The sequence below is a fragment of the Hypanus sabinus genome, chromosome 26, assembly GCF_030144855.1.
Source record: "Hypanus sabinus isolate sHypSab1 chromosome 26, sHypSab1.hap1, whole genome shotgun sequence".
Classification (NCBI taxonomy): Eukaryota; Metazoa; Chordata; class Chondrichthyes; order Myliobatiformes; family Dasyatidae; genus Hypanus; species Hypanus sabinus.
Genome location: NC_082731.1, coordinates 32,309,705 through 32,333,664, shown reverse-complemented (window position 1 = coordinate 32,333,664; position 23,960 = coordinate 32,309,705). Strand labels below are relative to the sequence as shown.

Genomic DNA, 23,960 nt, shown 5'->3' with positions numbered 1-23,960 from the left:
GTGGTCATTTGAGTTACTGTCACCTTCTTGGCGGCTTGAACCAGTCTGGCCATTCTCCTCTGACCTCTCTCATTAACAAAGTGTTTTCATCCCAAAAAAAACAGCTGTTCTCTGGATGTTTTTATGAATTCCTTACAGTTCCTCACAATTCTCTGTAAACTCAAGAGACTATTTTGTGTGAAAGTCCCAGGAGATCATCAGTTTCTGAAATACTCGACACCCTGTCAGACACCAACAATCATTCTACCATCAAAGTCACTTTAGATCACATTTCTTCCCCATTCTTTGGTCTGAAAAACAACTGAGCCTCCTGACCATGTCTGCATGCTTTTATGCGTTGAGTTGCTGCCATATTACTTGAGCAGCCAAAGGAAGTGGTTGATGCAAGTAAATTAACAGCATTTGAAAGGTACTAGGACAGATACATGGATTGGATCTTGCTCACCCTGAACCAGTTGTGCTGAAAGCCCTTTCTCATTTACAACAAAATGGTCTAAAATATGGCAAATAGAGTTTAATCCAGACTAATGTGATGAGCTCCTCCATTTGAGAGCACTAATGAGTCCAGGACATACACCATGAAAGATAAGGTCATAGGAAGCACTGAAAAGGCCTCAGAATATAAGTCCATAGATCTTAGAAAGTGGCAACTCAAGTAGATAACATGGTTGGAAAGGCTTACTGGTCTTCATTAGACAGGGCATTGAATAGGGAAATAGGGAGATTATGCTCCAGCTTCATAAAACCTTGGTCAGACCTCAGCTGGAGTACTGGGCGCAGTTCTGTTCTTCCAGGATAGGAATGGAGGGGGCATGATTCAGTACTTTTCAGGGGACTCCAGATTTGTGTTACAATGGACATCGAAGAAGATGATCTGCGATTACAGCACAATCTAGATCCACTAGGAAAGTGGTCCAAGGATTGTCAGAGGGAATTTAAGTGCAAAGTGTTAAATATTAATAAGTTGAAGTATAGTATTTATGTCTGTACCTCTCATGATCATGTATAACTCTCTCTCTCTCTCTCTGATCATCCCTCAATCTCCTACAGTTCAGGAGATAAAGTCCTAGTCTACGCAACCTCTCCTTGTAACTCAGGTCCCAAGTCCAGGCAACATCCTGGTAAATCTTTCTAGTTTAATAACATCTTTCCTATGACAGGATGGCCAAAACTGTGCACGATACTGCAAATCTGGCCTCACCGAAGCTGTCTGTTATAACTGCATCATAACTTCCCAATTCCTATACAGAGTGTCCTTCCTGATGAAGGCCAGATGCCAAGTGCCTTCGCCAACACTGTATCTGCCTGTGATGCCACTTTCAGGAAACAGTCCCATGCACGTGTAGGTCCCTCTATTCCATAAGACTCCCCAGGTCCTTATCATTACTAGTCTTGTTCTGGTTTGACCTCCCTCAATGCAATACCTCACATTTATCTGGACTAAAACCCGTTTTCCAAGCGTCTGCCCACATACCCAACTAATCAAGATCCCTCTGTAATTTTTCATCGCCTTGCACGCTATCTACAACACAACCTGCAAACTTACTAACCGTGCCTTATATATGTACATCCAAATTGTTTATATAAATTACAAATGACTGAAGTCCCAGCACTGACCATGGCTCTTCACTAGGCCTCCAGTCTGAGAAACAACCTTCGACCATCAGCCTCTGCTTCCTGCCATTCAACCAATAACGAATCCAATCTATCATCTCCTGCTCTGGATCCCATGCAATCTAACCTTCAAGACCAGTCTGCCTTGTCAAAGGCCTTTCTAAAGGCCACTCATTTCTCCGTTTCCTTAGCTTCCATTATTTTCTCTACAGTAGAAACTAAAGAGAAATATTTATTAAAAATCTTACACGTTTGTTTTGGTTCCACATACGGGCTGATCTTTAAAGGGATCTATTCTCTTCCTCACTTACCTTTTACTCTTAACATTCTTATAGAATCTCTTGGGATTTTTATAGAACATGGAATAGTACAGCACATTACAGGCCCTTCGGCCCATAATGTTGTGCCGACCCTCAAACCCTGCCTCCCATATAACCCCCCACCTTAAATTCCTCCATATACCTGTCTATTAGACTCTTAAACTTCACTAGTGTATCTGCCTCCACTGACTCAGGCAGTGCATTCCACGCACCAACCACTCTCTAAGTAAAAAAAACCTTCCTCTAATATCCCCCTTGAACTTCCCTCCCCTTACTTTAAAGCCATGTCCTTTTGTACTGAGCAGTGGTGCCCTGGGGAAGAGATGCTGGCTGTCCACTCTATCTATTCCTCTTAATATCATGTACACCTCTATCATGTCTCCTCTCATCCTCCTTCTCTCCAAAGAGTAAAGCCCTAGCTCCCTTAATCTCTGATCATAATGCATACTCTCATAACCAGGCAGCATCCTGGTAAATCTCCTCCGTACCCTTTCCAATGCTTCCACATCCTTCCTATAGTGAGGCGACCAGAACTGGACACAGTACTCCAAGTGTGGCCTAACTAGAGTTTTATAGAGCTGCATCATTACATCGCGTCTCTTAAACTCTATCCCTCGACTTATGAAAGCTAACACCCCATAAGCTTTCTTAACTACCCTATCTACCTGTGAGGCAGCTTTCAGGGATCTGTGGATTTTTGCCTCATGTTGCCTGCCAGATCCTTCTCAAATCCTCTTTTTGCCCACCTAACTTCTCTCTTAAGAGCATTCCGACACTTCATGTAGCCATCGCTGGTTCCTAAATGCTTATGAGGGGTGCATGCCTCTTTTTTTTCTTAATCAGAGCTTCAATATTTCTCATCAAGCAGGGTTCCCCAAACATGTAAGTTTTTCGCTTCTCCCTGCCAGGAACAAGCTGGATCTCAACTTTTGACATCACTTCACTCCTTTCCCTGCAAACAATCTCTCCCAGTCAAGCACTGCAAGATCCCGCCTAGTGGATCTAAAATTTATTTTACCCCAGTTCAGAGCCTTAACCTGTGAACCAGCCATCTCCCTCCTCCATAATTATTTAAATTTGTGGGGAAGACTGAAAAATTAGAAAGTTAATCATGACAGTACAGGACAATTGTTTACTTCTTGTTAAAAGTGACTTTGCTCTTTGTTTAGAAAATGTTAGACTACCTGAAAGAGAAAAGAGATATCGGTTTCTTCCAAAGTATGCAAGCTCTCATGCAAACCTGCAGGTGAGTGAGTTTCTGCAGTTCATTTCTGTGCTTTTGCATTTTTAATGCAGTGAGTTTTCAATTCTGTGTCCACTAAACTAAAAGGCTTTCACTGTCTGGCTCATCAATAATTCCCACTAGTGCAGGCATAAATCATTTACTGATTGACTGGTTGACACTTCTGCTGAACATTCAAATGACAATACTTCTGCTGCAGCTCTTGCCCCTCACCTCTTTATGTTGGCTAATCTCCCCTCTATCTTTCAGTAGACGAACTATCATTGAGCTGTTCAAACCGAACTATCATTGAGCCGTTTCCACAGGTGCTGCCTGACTCATTGAGTTCCTCCCAGCATTTTGCTTTCTGCTCCAGATTCTGGTGTCTGCAGTCTCCTGTGTCTTTAAACTTCACCAGACTGACACCTGGAATGTTTAGGTTGTTTTATGATGAACCATTTCCCAATCTAGGCTTGTATCCACTGGAGTTTAGAAGATATTTGATCAAAATGTAAAACCCTGCAGAGAATTTTATGTATGAATTGTGGGAGAATCTAGAACTAGTCTTTGAAAGGGAGGCAGAATTCGATCAAATTATCATTGTCTACAGCAATTTTCTCAGACAGATCCGATTCTAACACTTCCAATAACTTGAAGAGTCATCAAGTCATGTACATTACAGTGCAGAAGCAGGCCCTTTGTCCCTTCTAGTCCGTACTGAACTATTACTCTGACTAGTCCCATCCACCTTCACCTGAACCATAGCCCTCCATACCCCTCCCATCCATGTACCCATCCAAAATTAAAGTTGAGATACAAATATACATACAAATACAAATACTTTATTGTCACCAAGCAATTGATACTAGAGCATACTATCATCACAGTGATATTTGTTTCTGCGCTTCACACTCCCTGAAGTACAATTCGAAGTAAATATAATAAAAATTTAAATTATAAATCATAATTAGAAAATAGAAAAGAGAAAGTAAGGTAGAGCAAGTCAGGTCCAGATATTTGGAAGTTACGGCCCAGATCCCAGGCAGATCTGTTCAGCAGTCTTATCACAGTTGGAAAGAAGCTGTTCCCAAATCTGGCCATACGAGTCTTCAAGCTCCTGAACCTTCTCCCGGAGGGAAGAGGGACAAAAAGTATGTTGGCTGGGTGGGTCGTGTCCTTGATTATCCTGGCAGCACTGCTCCGACAGCGTTCGGTGTAAAGTGAGTCCAAGGACGGAAGATATGGATCCACATATAATAAGACTGAAGGCATTAGGGACCGGCAATCAAAGAAGGAGGAAATGTTCATGCAAGTGCTGAACTAGCACAAGTAAAGGTTGCATGTGAGTTTTACTCCAGAGGGGGGTGAAGGCTTTGATGAGGCCATCTTTAGAAAGTGACCACGTATGCCTAGTGAAGCGTGGGGCTCCAGTTGCAGACCTGCCAGAATGCAACAAAGAGATAGCCAGCACAAATCTTTGCGTAATCTTTGCATTATCCTGTCCAGCACTGAGGAGGTTGGCAACCTCACTGGTACATTTCAAACCCAACCACAATGAAGCATCTGATGGCCTGTCTCTTAATTTCTGGCTGGCCTAAGTAAAAGACAGGCAACCGATGGTGTTGTGAAGACCGGGAATTGAACCCACAGCCTAATTTTACTGCCGTGATGATTATGATTTACTTTGTTTAAGGGTTGCTGTAGAGTGCCATAGCAGTCTACAACTATGTCCTAACAGCACTGCTGATCTGGTGGTCCAGGACATGAGAGGCTGTCTGATTTTTACTGTACCAACATCCAAATCCTGCTACTGCCACACTGTTCATACCCTTGCTGTTAATTGTAGATAATTCATCTTGGCCTGATTGCTGCTACAATATCAAAATGATACAGTCCAAATCTGGAACGTTTATTGTCAGACTTATTCAAGGTCATTCTCCAGGCCCCTCTGATGTCAGTCACCTTGCTGTTGTCAGTGCATTCAGGTATACACTAGCATACATGATTTGGGGAGGTTTAACTTGCCAAGCTTTATTAACATAAATATTCATTTAGTTTCTAATATCTATTTTTTACTTTGGAAATTTTTCTGAGTCTAGAATGATAGAAAATAAGAAATTTTGTTGCAGTAGATGTCACACTTTTTTTAATAGAACATGTAAATTCCTGCAGATGCTGGAAATCCGGAGTAACGCACACAAAGTGCTGAAGGAATTTTCTGTCCTGATGAAAGGTTTCAGCCCAAAACGTTGACTGTTTGTTCATTTCCATAGATGCTGCCTGACCTTCTGAGTTCTTCCAGCATTTTGTATGTGTTACTTTAGTAGAATCACACTGTTTTATTACAAAGGTTGTTTACTTGCTGTGAATGTACTTGCCCTTTACTAGATTAAATAAAGATAAGCTTCAAATACTTCTTACTTACTGCTCATTTGCCACTGGCTTCTAGGGCAGCAATGAAAGTCCTCTTTCTCTGTCCATGGCCCCTCAGATGTGGAAGGATTCTTCATTGCTGTTTCCGTAACAATGTTGTTTTACTAGTCAGGGTTGTTAGCAATGAGTTGAACCCCTGAACCAGGAGGACCAGTGGATCACTCTGCCCTTTGACTTGTTTGGCATGGGTGACCCTCCCAAGAGCCAAAGCAGAAAGTCCTGACTCTAAACAACATATCCCTCCAGGTCACTGAGGCACACAAGCCTCCAAACCACAACGAAGTTGTGGTCCTCGTGGAGGACCTTCAATATTAATCAAAGATTATTCGTCTAACTGTTGTCTCCACTGTAGGAAAAACTGTACTGGAGCAAGTCAAAGGCTAAGTTTCAAGCATAACAAAATCTTAAGTAGCTTTTTGCCACCTTCGGGATGCACTCACTGAATGAATCTTAATTCCGTTCAAATTATTTCTAAACAGTGTGTTGGATCTCAATGCCTTTGAAAGACAGAATAAGGCTGAAGGCCTAGGGATGGTCACAGAAGAGGGAACCAGTAAGTAATTCTTCATTATGGTGAGTTTCCAACCTTGAAATTGTAATAAAATTAGGAGAAAGTAATTAATGAATAAGCCGCCTTCTTGATACTGCATAAAATCAGGAGCAGGTTTAATATCACATGTGGTGAAATTTGTTATTTTGCAGCACCAGTACATTGCAATACATAATAAAAAAACCTATAAATTACATTAAGTACAGTATACACTAGATAATTAAATCTTTGTCCTTCATAGTCTGGATGCATCCCTGTTTTTTTTTACAGCAGAATCTATCACCTTGTAATGCCTGCAATAGTTGCACATGTCAAATATATATATGTGTGTATATGTCAAGTAACACAAAAGCAGAGGTAAAAATAGAGAGATAATGTTCATGGGTTCATTGTCCATTCAGAAATCTGATGGCATAAGGACTAAGCTGTTCCTGAAACATTGAGTGTGTCGCTTCGGACTTCTGTATCTCCCCTTTGATGGGAGCAAAGAGGAAAAGGACATGTCCTGGGCGATGGGGGTCCGTAATGGTGGATGGCGCCTTTTCGAGGCACTTCCTTTTGGAGGCGACCTCAACACTGGGGAGGGTAGTGCCCAAGGTGGAGCTGACTGAGTTTACAACTTACCGCAGCTTTGTCCAATCCTGTGCAGTGGCTCCCTCCGTACCAGATGGTAATGCAGCCAGTTGGAGTGCTTTCCAAGTACATCTTTAGAAATTTGCAAGTGTCTTTGATGACATAACAAGTTTCCTCAAAGTCCCAATCAGATATCCCACTGTTGTGCCTTCTTTGTAATTGCATCAATATGCTGAATAGATCGTCAGAGATGTTGGCAGCCAAAAACTTTCACTGCTCACCCTTTCCACTGCTGATCCCTCAATGGGGACCGGAGTGCTGTAACGAAGGATTTGTTGTTCTAATATCCTAATATACTTTTCAAAGTTTATTTTGTTTATTTTCTTTCCCAACTTGGTAGAAGAACAGTTAATTGTATAATGTGTTCCAGTTAATAATCTCTTCAGTTGATTTTTGTTCAATAATGTTTACTGAATGATTGTGATTGTATTTCAGTTTCCTATTTTTAACTTATTTTTCATCCTTTTTTTCTTTTTCACTTTCTCTCGTCTACAGTCATCAAACGTGAAAGTGGTAAATAATTGTTTAGGTTTTATCTTTGGTTTTTTTTCATGCAATTTCTGTGCAGGTCAAAACCAACAAAACAGCATCTGATCCTCTTCTTCTGCTTAATAACTACGCAGTTTAGATGCTCTGAGATTTGAAAACCTTTTTACTCAATCTTTATTTCTGGCCTGGTTGGTAAAAAAAAAGAGCATTTAAGAGGAAATATGTTAAACTAGACTTGCAACTGGTGCTCTTGCCACAAAATTCTTGCAGCCGTCCCATTTATGGTTAGCTGAAGCTCGTTCTCACTCTACTCACTTTGTAATGAACCCGTTAAAGTTTTCTCTCCTGTCAATATGGTGTGCTGACCCTAGCTGAGGGAACAGTTAGGTTGCCTTGTTGTTAACTTTCCTGGTTGTATTGTATAAATAACAAAGGAATTAAACATGACGCATGTTGACAGAGACCATGATGCATCTTTCTGTGGCATAGGATATAAATGGAATATTAAAGTAACGAAGGCAATATTAAGTTATAAGTAATATTAATATAAAGAGCCTTGAGGAATCAAAATGAGGTTTAATATCCCCAGCATCTGTTGTAAAATGGGTTGTCTTTGCCATAGCAGTGCAAGGTAATTCATTACAATAAAAAATAACTTTGAATTGCATTGTATATAAAATTGTCAAATTAAATACATAATGTAATATAGAAATAAAAAAGTAGTGAGGTAGTGTTCAACATCTATTCAGAAATTGGATCAGTGCAAGATGCCCACATCTTGTATTCCTCGGCTCTTTAGTCCAGTCAAGATGGGACAATATAACCAAAAGATCAGGTTTAAGAATTCAAATTGAGGGGTATTTATGGGCTGGACAGCTAATGTGCATTGTGTTGGGAGCTCCCTCCCACACGACTGCATTTTCTGTACCGCATCAAGGATTGGGGACTTCTGGCCTCTTGCACATTCTTAACAGAGGCATTGACTCTAGTTGTCCAGTTTAGGATTGGTTAGGATTCATTTTATGTCCTTGGTAAACCACGTGATTTAAGCTAAATTTGAGTTTCAGGTGCCATTTAATTATGCCGCCTACATCTAATCAAGATTGCAGAGCTGTATTTGAAAGGGAGTTTAGCATTCCATTAGTTTGTGAAATTTTGAATTAAATACTTTTTATAAGGAATAACTTTTTTCTGAAACGCTTTCCCAGAATTAATGAAGAACCCTCACGCATCAATTCCCTTAAAAGCCAAAGCAGGAACCTGTGGCAGAGAAAAATTAAACCAATTAATGTGAAATTCCAAAACTGACGTAAACAAATCTAAAGAATCTAATTGATTTTAATATTTCTTAAATCTTAATTTTATTATTTTGATCAGATAGTTGCTTTTTTGGTTAATTAAAATCTGCAATGCATGTTCAATAATATATTAAAAGTGTGTGTGAGTGTGTGTGTGTGTGTGAGTTTGAGCTTGATACCTTTTATAACATTCTCAGGGTGCTGTGCATTTCCAGGTGAGAGTTCCTCGTGTGAGTCGAGCACATAACACCTGCAGAATGAGTGTATGCTTTAAAATTAATGACTGGATCTTTTTTTTAAAAGCATTTGTGAGAAGGTATTGACTTTTAAATGATTTGATGAGTACTAAAAGTACAATAGTTAATTGTGTTTAACCCCCTATTGGTTAATCTATTTTTCAGAAGGCAAACAAAAGGGTTCTGGTATGTTGATAAGCATTGCCAGTAAAAGGATTGTTGCATTGTGTGCTTTTATTTCTAGAGCTCTCACTCATCTACTGATACGTTCTTCCATAGAGTACACATTATTCATATAATCACAATTAATACTGTCTGTAATTAATTCATCTCCATTCATTTTGAGTGGCTACTCTTGTTTCCTCATTTAATATTGTTGAGAAACGTTGGGCTAAATTTTCACTTCAGCTCATTCAGGCCAGGTGAAATAAGGTTCAGTACTAGCAGTTTGACTAAGTGTAGACTCAGAACACCTGCAATGCTTTCTTGTAACAGTAAAAAGAAAGGTCTTCACACAGATAACCTTGACTTAATTTTAGGTAAACTGTGGATGTAACCGAAGATACCATCTAAAGCTGCTTTTATATTGGAAGAAAATGGATTTGTATCATTAACACGACAGTCAACAAAATATTTAACTGGCACAGAAATAATCCCTATTATAGGTGCTGGATTCCTAAGCATAACTGGAAGGATTTAAAAAATTCTCTCTCTGTATTTTTATCCATTTTGTGTACTTTTAATCAATTGTAGAAAATGAGCTGGCCCTTTCCACAATCCTCTTTCGATGTGACTGATCTATTTTCAAAATGGTATTGTTGTACAGGACTTAATCATCCATAGCACCAAGCAAGAGGATTAGCAAAAGGAATTTGTGGATGATCTCCGTCTGCCAGCAGTTTGGAGCACAGTTGCTGACAGAGGCAAAACATATGTTCAGCAAGCTGCCTGAGTAGGACTAATAACCCAAGACAAATTAAATCTTTGTCCTTCATAGTCTGGAGGCAACCCTGTATTTTACAGCAGAATCTGTCACCTTGAAATGCCTGCAACAGTTGCACGTCTCTGCTTGCCAAACAGGCCTGTACATGGATTGGGACTCAGCAAAGAGGACCACATTGACCAATTTGAGCAGAAGATTGAAACGAGCACCTGGACAAAATGAATGCGTACAGTGAGGATTCCCGTAATGAACAGGGTTGGAATACACCAAGCCAATCCTTCCTCAATAATTCCATGCATTTTGTTTCTCGTCTTGATCCTCACACACCATCTCCAGGTGTGATCTATTTGGGACCAGAATGAAGCACTGAGCCCGACTAAATGCGCAAATAACAATCTTATTTTGACATATCTTATAAATATTATCAATATGATTTGCCAGTGCAGTTTCCCAGGGTTTCGCTGTTTCATAATTGCTACTTTGTGCTTCCTTTTTGGAAAAAAGTAGGTACAGTAGGTGGCTGCAGACGGTCACATCCACTGTATTGAGGGGTGGAAAAGGCTGTAAGGTCCCACAAAAAGAAACAGTACTTGTCCCCATGTTTACGAGGGACATCAGCAATTTAGACATTGAATTTAATGTGTAAGGTGGCTGAGGAAGAATTTGACAGATGGAAAGAAGGTTAGAACATCTCCAGATGTCAGGCCACTTTGACTGCCCGCAGATTCTTTACGCAGGTTTCAGGAGGAAATGACAGGCTACTCCTTCAACTTGTGCTTGTGGTATTCAGTTGCTAAAGTCCTATACTACGAAGTTACTATGTGCCTCACGCTCTATATTTTAATTTTAGTAAACTTTATTTAAAGTAAGTTCAGAAAGTTTTGTCTGCACTGAAACCAAAGACAACTTCCAGTAAACTGACCATGACAGCTGACCAGCTTCTTCTGAGGAATAAAGATTTAAATACCATGGAAAAAAATAAATTAAAGGAATGCTGTGTGCAAGGCACAGTTAATGTGGTTCAGTTAATGAGAAGCACTTCGGAGATGCTTTCATCATTAGCACCTGTGCTCAACTACATCCAGAAGCACAATTTAGCCCAATTAAGTGATTTTATTAAGCATTCCTACACTGCATTATTAGAACCTCTACAATTATACAGTTGCCAATTTCAGTGCTGAACAGTCTAGAATGCTTTAAAAGTTATTCAATGTTAATCCCTGCAGAGCCCTTGGCGCTGAAATGGCTCACTGAAATTGCTCATGGAACTAGAAACTTACTTTGTTACTTGGGCCTTTAGCTCCTAAGTGGAGCATGGGCCATTGATGATCTTCCATCTCCATTGACCTCTGAAGTCAGTGGTTTGGTTGAGTTCATCAACGCTTCTGTGATCCACTGTCCAAGGGATTGGCCTGTACGGCTTCGCCAGAGTCCTGTTGGCCAGCCTTACCCATTTCCAACTTGTACACCAGGTTCCAGCCATTCCTCATTGCTTCTGGGAGTCCGTGCATTCATTAACAGTACCCTCCCCACAATGTAACACCTCACATTTTTCATGATTAAGTCCGTCTTAGTAACTGATTGATGCCATTCCACAGCCAAAGACTAGTGGTCTAACAGATTCAGGGCCAGGTATAATATCACTGGCACAGTCATGAACTTTGTTGTTTTTGCAGTTGCAGTACATTGCAAAACATAATAAAAACTGGAAAATTTCAATAAAAAATATATAAAATGTTTAATAAGTAGTGCAAAAAGAGCAAAAAAGAAAAAAATAGTGAGGTAGTGTACAGAGTTTCAAAGTTCAAAGTACATTTATGTCACCATATACAGCCCTGAGGGTTTATTTTAGATAGAATCATAGGAAAGGTGTTGGTGCAAGGCCAAGTGGTCAAGACGTTCGTCTAGTTATCTGAAGGTCGCTAGTTCGAGCCTTGGCTGAGGCTTCATGTTGTGTCCTTGAGCAAGGCACTTAGCCACACATTGTGACGACACTGGTGCCAAGCTGTATGGGTCCTAAAGCCCTTCCCTTGGACAACATCGGTAATGTGGAGAGGGGAGACTTACAGCTTAGGCAACTGCCGGTCTTCCATTAAAAAAAAACCTTGAGTAGCTTACGTCCGGGAAACTTTCCAAGGTACAAATCCATGGTCTATCGAGACTAACAGAGGCCTACAGCCACATAGGAAAGTACAGGGCCTTTGGCCCATCTAATCCATGCTGAGCCATTTAGGCTGCCTACTCCCACTGACCTGCACTGTGATTATAGCCAGCCAGACCTCTACCTCTATGTTTTAAACTTCTCTTAACAAATTTTCTAGCGAGCATATTCAATAAATCCAGTGACAGTAATGGAACCGATGGGACTGATGGAACCACACCCAGCAACCAGGATGCAAAATACAACATTCTGTACAAATAAAAAAAGAAAGGAAAAAATAATAAATAAACAAGCAATAAATATCGAGAACACGAGATGAAGGGTCCTTGAAGGTAAGGCTATAGGTTGTAGGAACAGTTCAGTGACGGGGCAAGTGAAGTTGTGAGTCCTTGTAGTTCATTATCCTTTCAGAAATTCGACGGCAATTAGGATAGCTACTTCACTTGATGTCCCCTTGTTCAAAAAAGGCAGTAGTGATAAATGCTGCTCATACAGACAGACAGACATACTTTATTGATCCCGAGGGAAATTGGGTTTCGTTACAGTCACACCAACCAAGAATAATGTAGAAATATAGCAATATAAAACCATAAATAATTCAATAATAATAAGTAAATTATTCCAAGTGGAAACCATTCCAGGACCAGCCTATTGGCTCAGGGTGTCAGACACTCTGAGGGAGGAGTTGTAAAGTTTGATGGCCACAGGCAGGAATGACTTCCTATGACACTCAGTGTTGCACCTTGGTGGAATGAGTCTCTGGCTGAACGTACTCCTGTGCCTAACCAGTGGATGGGAGACATTGTCCAAGATGGCATGCAACTTGGACAGCATCCTCTTTTCAGAGACCACCGTCAGAGAGTCCAGTTCCACCCCCACAACGTCACTGGCCTTATGAATGAGTTTGTTGATTCTGTTGGTCTCTGCTACCCTCAGCCTGCAGCCCCAGCACACAACAGCATACATGATAGCGCTGGCCACCACAGACTTGTAGAACATCCTCAGCATCGTCTGGCAGATGTTAAAGGACCTCAGTCTCCTCAGGAAATAGAGACGGCTCTGACCCTTCTTGTAGACAGCCTCAGTGTTCTTTGACCAGTCCAGTTTATCGTCAAGTGACCAGTGAGCCTTACAGTTGATGGAAGGGAAATTATTGGACAATGAGTTGGTTGACTTTCAATGGTAGGGTCTGATCAAACGGAATCTACTTGGTTTCTTGCTGGAGGAAATCCTCTCTCATAAATTTGAGGTTTTTGAGTAATGAACTAAGAAAATTGATGAAGGAAGGGTAGTAGAATGGACATTAACAAGGGTGTTTACAGTCCTGCGAGAAAGATTAGGGCACATGGGATTCATGGTGTGCTGGAAAACTGGATCCAGAACTGGCTTGGTGATAGGAAGCAGGGGTCCTTTTCTGACTGGAAGCTTGTATATACGAGGTGCTCACAGGGATTGGTGCTGTTTGTCTTATATATAAATGACTTTGTTGAGAGTGTCTGATCAGTAAGTTCACTAATGACACATGGTGGAATAATGAGGACATAAATCAGCTGGAAACCCTGGGCTCAGCAGTGACAAATGGTATTTAATCTCTGAGGCTGATGTGATTGCTCATCGTACGGCGTGTCTTGGGCATCTGAAACCTGGCAGAGCCCATCCCTCTCCAGGTTTTTTTTTTACGAGGTCGAGTTACTAGCTCGACACTCAACCCAGGCACGGATGGAAAGCGTGCAAGGGAGCTGGCCAGATTCGAACTCAGGACCTCTCGCCCTGAAGTCCAGTGCTGATGCCACTACGCCACCAGCCAGTAAATACCCTAACATCCATTAAATGGTCTTTCCTGCTTTTCTTGATAATTATTGAGTCTGTTCATGTTGTTCACATTTATGTTCACATAAATATTCACATAATGTTCACATTCAGTATGTTCACATTTATTTAAGTTTCATTATTGACATTTGCTCATGTGACTGTTCTGCTAATTGTTGATCGCTTAAGGCTGTTTTTACTATTGTCTTGTCTTGTAAACTTTGATTGCTATTGTGTCGTCTGTTTTGGTATAGTTCTCTGTTTCGTGCTTGGCACTGAACCACAATAACTAGTGTGTTTCATATATTGGCAATAAAGTGATTTTGAATCTAGTTTAAGTTTGCTGATGACACCACTGTCAACTGAATCAAAGGTGGTGACGGATCAGCATATCGGAAAGAGACGGAAAATCTGGCTGAATGGTGCCACAAGAACCTCTCTCTCAATGTCAGCAACACCAAGGAGCTGATGACTGACTTCAGGAGGAGGAAACCAGAGGTCCAAGAGCCAGTCCTCATCAGGGGATCAGAGTTGGAGAGGGTCAGCAACTTTAAATTCCTTGGTGTTATCATTTAGGAGGATCTGTCCTGGCCAGCAGCATCTCTACTTCCTCAGAAGTTTGCGAAGATTCAGCGTGACATCTAAAACTTTGACAAACTTCTAGAGATGTGTGGTGGAGAATATATTGACTGATTGCTTCATGGCCTGGTACGGAAACACCAATGCCTTTGAATGGAAAGTCCAACAAAAAGTAGTGGATAAGGCCAAGTTCATCATGTCAAGCCCTCGCCACCACCAAGCACATCGACACGGAGTGCTGTCGCAGGAAAATACTATCCATCATCAAGGACCCTCACTACCCAGCCAAGCTCTCTTCTCACTGCTGCCATCAGGAAGGAGGTACAGGAGCCTCAGGACTCACACCACCAGCTTCAGGAGCAGTTACTACACCTCAACCATCAGGCTCCTGAACCAAAGGGGATAAGGCTAGGATCTTTATGTCCTCGTTGTCCACGGGAATGGTACCGGAGGATTGGAGGGAGGCGAATGTTGTCCCCTTGTTCAAAAAAAGTATTAGGGATAGTCCAGGAAATTACAGACCAGTGAGCCTTATGTCTGTGGTGGGAAAGCTGTTGGAAAAGATTCTTAGAGATAGGATCTATGGGCATTTAGAGAATCATGGTCTGATCAGGGACAGTCAGCATGGCTTTGTGAAGGGCAGATCGTGCCTAACAAGCCTGATAGAGTTCTTTGAGGAGGTGACCAAGCATATAAATGAGGGTAGTGCAGTGGATGTGATCTACATGGATTTTAGTAAGGCAGTTGACAAGGTTCCACATGGTAGGCTTATTCAGAAAGTCAGAAGGCATGGGATCCAGGGAAGTTTGGCCAGGTGGATTCAGAATTGGCTTGCCTGCAGAAGGTAAAGGGTCGTGGTGGAGGGAGTACGTTCAGATTGGAGGGTTGTGACTAGTGGTGTGACACAAGGATCTGTTCTGTGACCTCTACTTTTGGTGATTTTTATTAACAGCCTGGATGTGGGGGTAGAAGGGTGGGTTGGCAAGTTTGCAGACGACACAAAGGTTGGTGGTGTTGTTGATAGGTGTTGTTGAGACATTGATAGGATGCAGAAGTGGGCTGAGAAGTGGCAGATGGAGTTCAATCCGGAGAAGTGTGAGGTGGTACACTTTGGAAGGACAAACTCCAAGGCAGAGTACAAAGTAAATGGCAGGATACTTGGTAGTGTGGAGGAGCAGAGAGATCTGGGAGTACATGTCCACAGATCCCTGAAAGTTGCTTCACAGGTAGATAGGGTAGTTAAGAAAGCTTATGGGGTGTTAGCTTTCATAAGTCAAGGGATAGAGTTTAAGAGACGCGATGTAATGATGCAGCTTTATAAAACTCTGGTTAGGCCACACTTGGAGTACTGTGTCCAGTTCTGGTCGCCTCACTAGAGGAAAGATGTGGAAGCATTGGAAAGAGTACAGTGGAGATTTACCAGGATGCTGCCTGGTTTAGAGAGTGTGGATTATGATCAGAGATTAAGGGAGCTAGGGCTTTACTCTTTGGAGAGAAGGAAGATGAGAGGAGACATGATAGAGGTGTACAAGATATTAAGGGGAATAGGAGTGGACAGCCAGCGCCTCTTCCCCAGGGCACCACTGCTCAGTACAAGAGGACATGGCTTTAAGGTAAGGGGAGGGAAGTTCAAGGAAGATTAGAGGAAGGTTTTTCACTAAGAGAGTGGCTGGTGCGTGGAATGCACTGCCTGAGTCAGTGGTGGAGGCAGATACACTAGTGAAATTTAAGAGACTATTAGACAGGTATATGGAGGAATTTAAGGTGGGGGGTTATATGGGAGGCAGGGTTTGAAGGTCAGCACAACATTGTGGGCCGAAGGGCCTGTAATGTGCTGTACTATTCTATGTTCTATGTTCTATAACTTCATTCAACTTCATCGCTCAATCACTGAACTGTTCCCACTACGTATGGACTTATTTCATCACGTTCTCGATATTTATCACTTATTTATTTATTAGTAGTATTTTTTTCCCTTTTGTGTTCATGCAGTTTGTTGTCCTTTGCACAATGGTTGCTTGTCTGCCCTGTAGGATGCAGTTTTTCACAGAAAGGCAGGCTCTTCAGGAACATTGATGTACTGAGGTCAGACAGCATCTGCGGATGAGAACAAGATGTGAGTTAATACTTCACATCAGAGACACTTTGTATTGAAACATTTGTTTGGGTGTGGATGTTTAGATTTGAAAAGTGAGAGTTCGGATCAGAATGGTGCAGTGGGGTCAGTTTGGAAATGAGGGATTAGTCATGCATGTTCCCAGGTTCGGCTAAGGCCCAAGTGCGGAGTGAGAGACACTGAAGCAGGCCGATAGTTCACAGACGTTAATGGGAACTGTGTTAAAGGGAAAATAAAATAATAAACACTAGGCCAAACAGGGCCGTTAACTCTCTAAAGGAAAACAAAGCCGACACTGCGGCTGAAAAGAATATCTAGGCAGTAAACGAATACCGCTAGTCTTCAGTTCACTCGACAGTCCAATTTCTCAGGAAAGGCCGAAGGCAAACAGCAGCAAAGCATTGCTGTGCTCTGTCCAAGTCTCGACAACCACTACAATGACAAGTATGGAGTTAAGTACTTCCACGATTAAATAATAATTAGCTGACACGTGCAAGTTCACAAGCACAATTGCCGTATCTACTGCGCTGCCGAATCCGTGGTTGTGACAATGCAAAGCTGAGGTGAAGAGAAACTTCTTTAGGAATTTATCATCCTAGAGGGCTGTGCATTGTTGACAGGAAAATTAGGAGCACTGTTGGTAATATGGAGGATAGTCTGATTTTGATCAGCTGATGAATCGGACAGAACACAGACAGAAAGGTAACGTAGGTATGTGATGATATACTCAGTAGCCAGTTTATGGGGTCTACCTGTACACCTGTTTGTTAACACAAATATCTAATTAGGCAATCATGAAACAGCAACACAATGCATGACAACATGCAGACGTGGGCAAGGGCTCAGCTGTTGTTCGGTCCAAACATCAGAATGGGGGTGAGGTGTGAGCTAAGTGACTTCGACCATGGAATATTGTTGGTGCCAGCCAACAGTGGTGTGCAGAAAAGCACTTTTGAACGCACAGCACATCTAGCCTTGAAGTGGATGGGCTACAGCAGCAGAAGACCACGAGCAGACACTCAGTGGCCTTTGATAAGGTTCTGCATGGTAGGCTGCTCTGGGAAGTAGAGGATGATGGTTGAAGATGTTTTCGAACTAAAGGCCCATAATGAGTGTTGTTCCCCAGGGCTCAGTGCTAGGCCCATTGCTATTTGTCATTATGTTAATAACCATATAACAATTACAGCACGGAAACAGGCCATCTCGGCCTTTCTAGTCCATGCCGATGCTTACTCTCACCCAGTCCCACTGGCCCGCACTTAGCCCATAACCCTCACTCCTTTCCTGTCCGTATACCTATCCAATTTTACTTTAAATGACAATACCGAACCTGCCTCTACCACTTCTACTGGAATCTCATTCCACACAGCTACCACTGTCTGAGTAAAGAAATTCCGCCTCGTGTTACCCTTAAACTTTTGCCCCCTAACTCTCAAATCATGCCCTCTTGTTTGAATCTCCCCTACTCTCAATGGAAAAAGCCTATCCACGTCAACTCGATCTATCCCCCTCATAATTTTAAATACCTCTATCAAGTCCCCCCTCAACCTTCTACACTCCAAAGAATAAAGACCTAACTTGTTCAACCTTTCTCTGTAACTTAGGTGCTGAAACCTAGGTAACATTCTAGTAAATCTCCTCTGTACTCTCTCTATTTTGTTGACATCTTTCCTATAATTCGGTGACCAGAACTGTATACAATACTCCAAATTCGGCCTTACCAATGCCTTGTACAATTTTAGCATTACATCCCAACTCCTATACTCATGATTGAATGAGAATGTACAAGGTACGGGTAGTGATTGCAGGTGACACTAAAGTAGGTGGTATCATTGACAGTGAAGATGGTTGTCAGGATTTACACAGCGATCTTGATCAGGTGGGTAAGCGGGCCGAGGAATAGCAAACCTTAATTTAATTCAGATAAATGCAAGGTTTTGGATTCTGGGAAGGACTTTCACTGTGAGCGGTAGGACCCTGGGGATTGTTATCAGACTCAGAGAATTAGGATTACATCTACATGGTTACCTGAAAGTTGTAGCACAGGGAGACAAGGCAGTAAAGAAGGCTTTTGTCGTCCTCTGCTTCAACAGCCGGGGGACTGAGTGTAGAATTCAGTTTATTATGTTGCTAGTACAAGACAATGGTGAAGCGACATTCAGAATATTGCATTCAGATTTGGCTCACCCTGCTGCAGGAAAGATGCCAAATATTTCCTATAGCATATAGATAATTTAATAATGTCTGTAGAACAGATAATATTCTGGAAAGAGTGCAGAGGAAATTTATAAGGATATTGCCAGAACTCAAGGGACTGAGTTATGAACAGAGGTTGAGCAGTTTGGGACACTTAGTTTGGAGCAATAGATAAAAAGGGGTGATCTTCTAGCAGTGTGTAAAATCATGAAGAGCATAGATAAGGTCAATTCATGCTGTCTTTTTTCAAGGTTTAGGGACTAGAGGACTTAGGTCTAAGATGAGTGAGAAGAGATTTAAGAAACTGAGGGACAACTTCTTCACCCAGAGGATGGTAAGCGTATGGTATGAGCTGCCAGGGTAAATAGCTGAAATAGGTACATTAACAATACTTTGAAGGTACTTGGATAACTACACGTGGATAGGAAGTGTTTTAGAGGGATAAGGAGCAAACGCGACAAATAGGACTAGTTTAAGTAGGAATCTTGGTCAGCAAGGACCAGTTGGGCCGAAGGGCCTTTGCTTTGATTCCATGGATCTTGGAGTCATGGGTGCTCTGGCTACAGCCAGAGAATAGTGTGCCTTTCTGGTCACCACACTTCTAGGAAGATAAAGAGAGGAGATTCACCAGGACGCTGCCTGGGATAGAACTTTTCATTTGCGAGAGCTTGTGCAGGCTGGGTTTGTAAAGACAGTTTGCTTCCCTTGAAGCAGAGGAGTCTGAAGAGGTCTTGTTAGAAATATTTACAGTTCTAAGGGCTGTAGATAAGGTGGAGAGTGAGAAATTTTCAAGTTCATTGTCATCTGACTGAACATACATACAATCAACTGAAACAATGCTCCTCCACCAATGGTGCTCCCACAAAACAGATATCACGCACGGCACATAAAGCAAAATATTATATGATGTATGTTAATAAAATATAATTCAAAATGCCTATAATAAAGTGCAGCACAGGTAAACAGTTTGCTGCCCTAGTGACGGGACATTGGTGGTGGCAGGGTTTTCATTATTCTCACAGCATCAGGGAAGACGCTGTTACTCAGTCTGATAGTCCCAATCCTGATGCTGTTGTACCTCCTTCTGGATGGTAGCCAGTCAGAGATTGTGGGGTGGGTGGTAGGGATCCTCAACAATGATTTGGCCCCTTCATCTGCAACACTCCTGATAAATGTCACAAATAGGAAGTGGGGGGAGACCCCAGTGATCCTCTCAGTAGTTTTTACTGTCTCCTGTAGGGTCCAGTGCCTTGCAGCTTCCGTACCGCCAAATGACACAGCCAGACTGGACACTCCCAAAGGTGCTCCTGTAGAAAGTTGTTAGAAAGTTACAGGGAGCCTTGTACGCCTCACTCTCCTCAGAAAGTGTAGATGCAGCTGTGCCTTCTTGACCTGTGAGGAGATGTTGTGGGTCCAGGTTAGATCGTCCATTATGTGCACACCAAAGAATACTCTTCACTCTCTCCAAGGCAGAATCATTGATGTGCAACGGAGAGTAATTTCTCCCCATAATTGAGACATTTAAATCATAGGTCTAAGGTAAAGCATAAGAGATTTAGAGGGCATCAGAGGAACATTATCTCCACTCAGAGGTGGTTGAAGACTGGAACGTACTGTCTGAGGAAGTGGTGGAGCCAGGTATTCTCACAATATTTACTAGGTACCTGGATGACCAATTGAATTGCCAAGGCAGACAATTCCACAGACAATTGTTGGTAAGTGGTTGATGTCTAACAGGTACATGGACAGGACTGGCTTAGATGGACATGAGCCAAATGCAGACAACGGGAACCAGCTTAGATGGGCATCGTGGTCAGCATTCATGGGTTGGGCTGAAGGGCCTGGTTCCTTACTGCATTGATTTTAGGCAGTGTTGGTATAGATGGGTACGGTAGTCAGCATTGTTTGGTGGGCTGAAGAGTCTGTTTGTGTGCTGTATCACTGACTCAACTGTCAAGGAGTCAGATGTTGTGGTGATCAGGGAGGTGAAAGGCCAGTGAGGATTTAATCAAAAATGGTACTGGCTCAAAACTTACATGATCTTAGTACTTACATTATATTTATTTGTGGGAATAATTCAGAAAATGTGAACTCGGATGGTTGATAGTTGGGTTGAGTTGTTCTCTGATCTTGGCAATCCATTTGCAAATGTTTCATCACCGTACAAGCAGAAGTCATCAGTGTGCTGTTAATTGTGGTGTGTCCTCTGAATTCTTGAAATGTATGTACTTAACACTCAGCTGATTGACCCAATGCAGGCAAAATTTCAGACCACAATACACAAAGTTCACCATGCAATCAATCAGTGACGAGATTTCCTCCCCCGCATCACAATTGAGTTTCAGAAATGACGATCGTTAAGCTGATGAAAAGTACAGTATACAATGGCTAAACATTGAGACAACGTCCACACTACGCCAGATAAATCCGTAACCAAAGCTTTTTACCCTTCGTCTACACTAAAATGGCATTTTCGTCCCCCAAAACTGGAGTTCTTCAGAAACGCTTTCCAGAGTGAGTAATTTTGAAAATGCTGCTCGGGCAGATCAGTGTGGACAGGGTAACCGGAGAAATCTGAAAACACTGTCAGACAGCAGCGCGCTATTTCATTGTTTTCTTGAATGCAACCTAACAATTTCAGAACAAACAGCAATGAGACTGAAGCCAGAAGAGTTAGAAATGTACTCACCAAATACTTTGACCCATAGCTTACTGAATAAATAAGTATACTCACTTTGCCGTTTTCTGTCCTTGCTTGTATGAAGGTGGTTTACCTATTTATGCAAGTACTTCCCTGACAATAGATGTGTAGCAGCCTAATGTAACATTGTATTGAAATACAAGGTAACACTGATGCAGACATGTTTATACATTTAACAAGGGGATTTATTAATGCAACAGAGTTAGTCAGTTTTTCAATGTTCGTCATCAGCCGGGTCATACTGTCCGTGAACTCCCTGTCGGTTGCCTCCATAAGCTCCAGTATTTGTTTTTTTTTTAGTTTTAAGTTCTCCTGCGCGAGAGCCAACAGCTGTCCATCGTTTTAAGCTTTTCTTGTCTGTAACTACACAAATGCGCACTTTTACAGTGAGATTCAACACCAAACATGTCGCTTGTTTTCGCGCAGTAGGAGGGGATTCGCCGAAATCTCCGTTTCAATGTGGATGGAGATCTTTTTTAAAATGTATAGTTTTTACGCGAAATCGGCATTTTCAATCCGGTCTAGTGTGGACGTAGCCTCAGAGGATGCACCACAATCAACAGCACCCTGTCGCATGGTGACAAAACATTTGCAAGTGAATTGCCGAGATCAGAGAGCTCAACCCAAGCATATTCATATGGTCTAACGGTAAATGGAATATAAAAAGGAGGAGTAGATAAATTCAGTTTTAAATTAAAAAATTGAACCCCAGAACTTCTGTCCCATGGTTCTGAAGTAAGTGGACTACTGCATATTAGTGACCAAAGTTCACAGTAAATTTATTATCAAAGTCCATGTATGTGACAGAGATTCATTTTCTGTGTCTGAGCTGCCCCACGCTGGAAGCTTCCGATGACTTTGTCTTTTATGCATATTTTCCTTTACAGCATTGTCCAAACCATTAGAGGACATTGCAGAACACGCCAGGGTCTGGGCGACACTTATCCCTAAAACACCTTTGAACAGAAGGTGGTGAGTGCTGCCATGGCCCAGTGTGATTTCTGTAACAAAGGTGATCCCACAGTGCTGCTCAGTGCAGAGTTCCGGGATTTGGTCTGGGGGACCATGGGGGACCAGCAATGTATTTCCAAATCAGACTGGTGACCTAGAAGGCAGGCAGCAGGCAATGGTATTCCCGTGGTCTTTCCCGGTAACAGAGCTATTGAGTTTACGAGATGCATGCCTGAGTGGTTATTAGCGTGAATGCAGATGGTACACAATGTCACTGTAGACAGTAGAAAGTGCAACAGCCACTGGGTACCAGTAATAGGTGGATAGGGTGCCGATCACTTGGGCTGCCCAGTCCTGGGTGACTTTGAGGTTCTTGTCGCCTGCTGTAGCTACTCCCGGGCAGGCAGAGCGCAAGCCATCATGTTCCTAATTTGTGCCTTGTGTTTGAGGTTTCAGAAGATGAAAATGGGTCTTAAAAGATCAAAGTATGTATAAATTGTGCAGCCTTTGAGATGGGTCTGCTTACAGGCAGCCATGAAACAAGAACCCAATCAACCAACACCCAATGCTCAGAAAGGAAAAAAAAAAACACCACTCGTGCAAGCAACAACTTCAGAACGAAAGTGAGTCCATAGACACGAAGCCCGGAACAGGGCCATATCCTCGGTCCTGGTTCATCCCGCAGTGGGGCAAATCGCCACGGAACCCGGAGCAGCCTCAGCACCATGGAGAGAGGAGTAAACATTGTGGAAGAGCAGAATCGGCCCGACCCTTGCCTCCGGTCCCGATGCCCCTGCCTTTTCAGTCTACCTGGCGTGATGATGTCAATGTCTCTCATTAGAAATGATCATCACCTTGTGACATGTATAAGGCATCTTCATTTGCAGAGGATTTGCAAGTAGATTCGGTGTTGATTGTTTTCAGTATCTGACATCATGATGAAAGGAAGGTGACTGGTGCAGCAGCTGATCAGGATTGACCAGGGAACACTGCTGCAGAGAACTGAGGTCATGCCCTGGGGTGGCACTGATTGATCACAGGCAACATAAAATTGCCCTTCCCTTTAGTGCCAATCAGTTTCATTTTGACCAAGATGCCTTGATGCCAGACTTGATCAAATGTTGCTATAACAGTCACTCTCATTTCACCGCTGGAGTCCAGCTTTGTCCACAACCACAGAGGTTTGAAGCTCAACTGGAAATTGATCAATTCAATATGGCACTTGAGAAAACTTCTGTGGTATAATTCATATGGGAAACAAGATCATGTGTACTAAATGTGGCTTGAGTAGAAGGACTTCAAAAATACGTACTAAGGCAGGAAAGCAATAGCTTGATGTTGGGGGCGAGTTCTTGTTCACTGACAAAGAAAACATCTTTTGGTCTGTATGGGCCTGAATGATTTTTTTTCTCTCTGGTATGGGTTGGATAGCCTCTTCCTTTTCAGGCCAGACCTTCATTTGAAGAGAGGCATCAATTAAGCTTAGGTGAGCAATCTTCTCTCCCCACCCCCCCACTTCCAACCATCAAATCCAATGCATTTGTGTTAGAACTACTCTGGAGATTGCTTCAGTTCCACTTCAGATGAAAATTTTGCCCAGAATTGCTTTTCTTAACATTTTCTTCTTGAAGTGATTTTTTTTAACATCAGTGTTACTAATTTATAAAGAACAGAGCTAGTGTCAATGATAGAGCAAGCATTTGTCTAAT

At 42.1% G+C, this 23,960-nt stretch overlaps 1 protein-coding gene across 1 annotated transcript in view; it reads left to right on the top strand.

The window, feature by feature from the left end:
* Positions 1–23,960, top strand: part of LOC132381739 (ryanodine receptor 1-like) — a 500,293-nt gene that overhangs the window by 396,853 nt on the left and 79,480 nt on the right. Inside the window, exons 82-85 of the mRNA XM_059951310.1 lie at positions 3,104–3,180; positions 6,069–6,142; positions 7,268–7,285; positions 8,961–8,981. Of these exons, the coding sequence (XP_059807293.1) occupies positions 3,104–3,180; positions 6,069–6,142; positions 7,268–7,285; positions 8,961–8,981 (190 nt within the window). The remainder of the gene's footprint in view (positions 1–3,103; positions 3,181–6,068; positions 6,143–7,267; positions 7,286–8,960; positions 8,982–23,960) is intronic.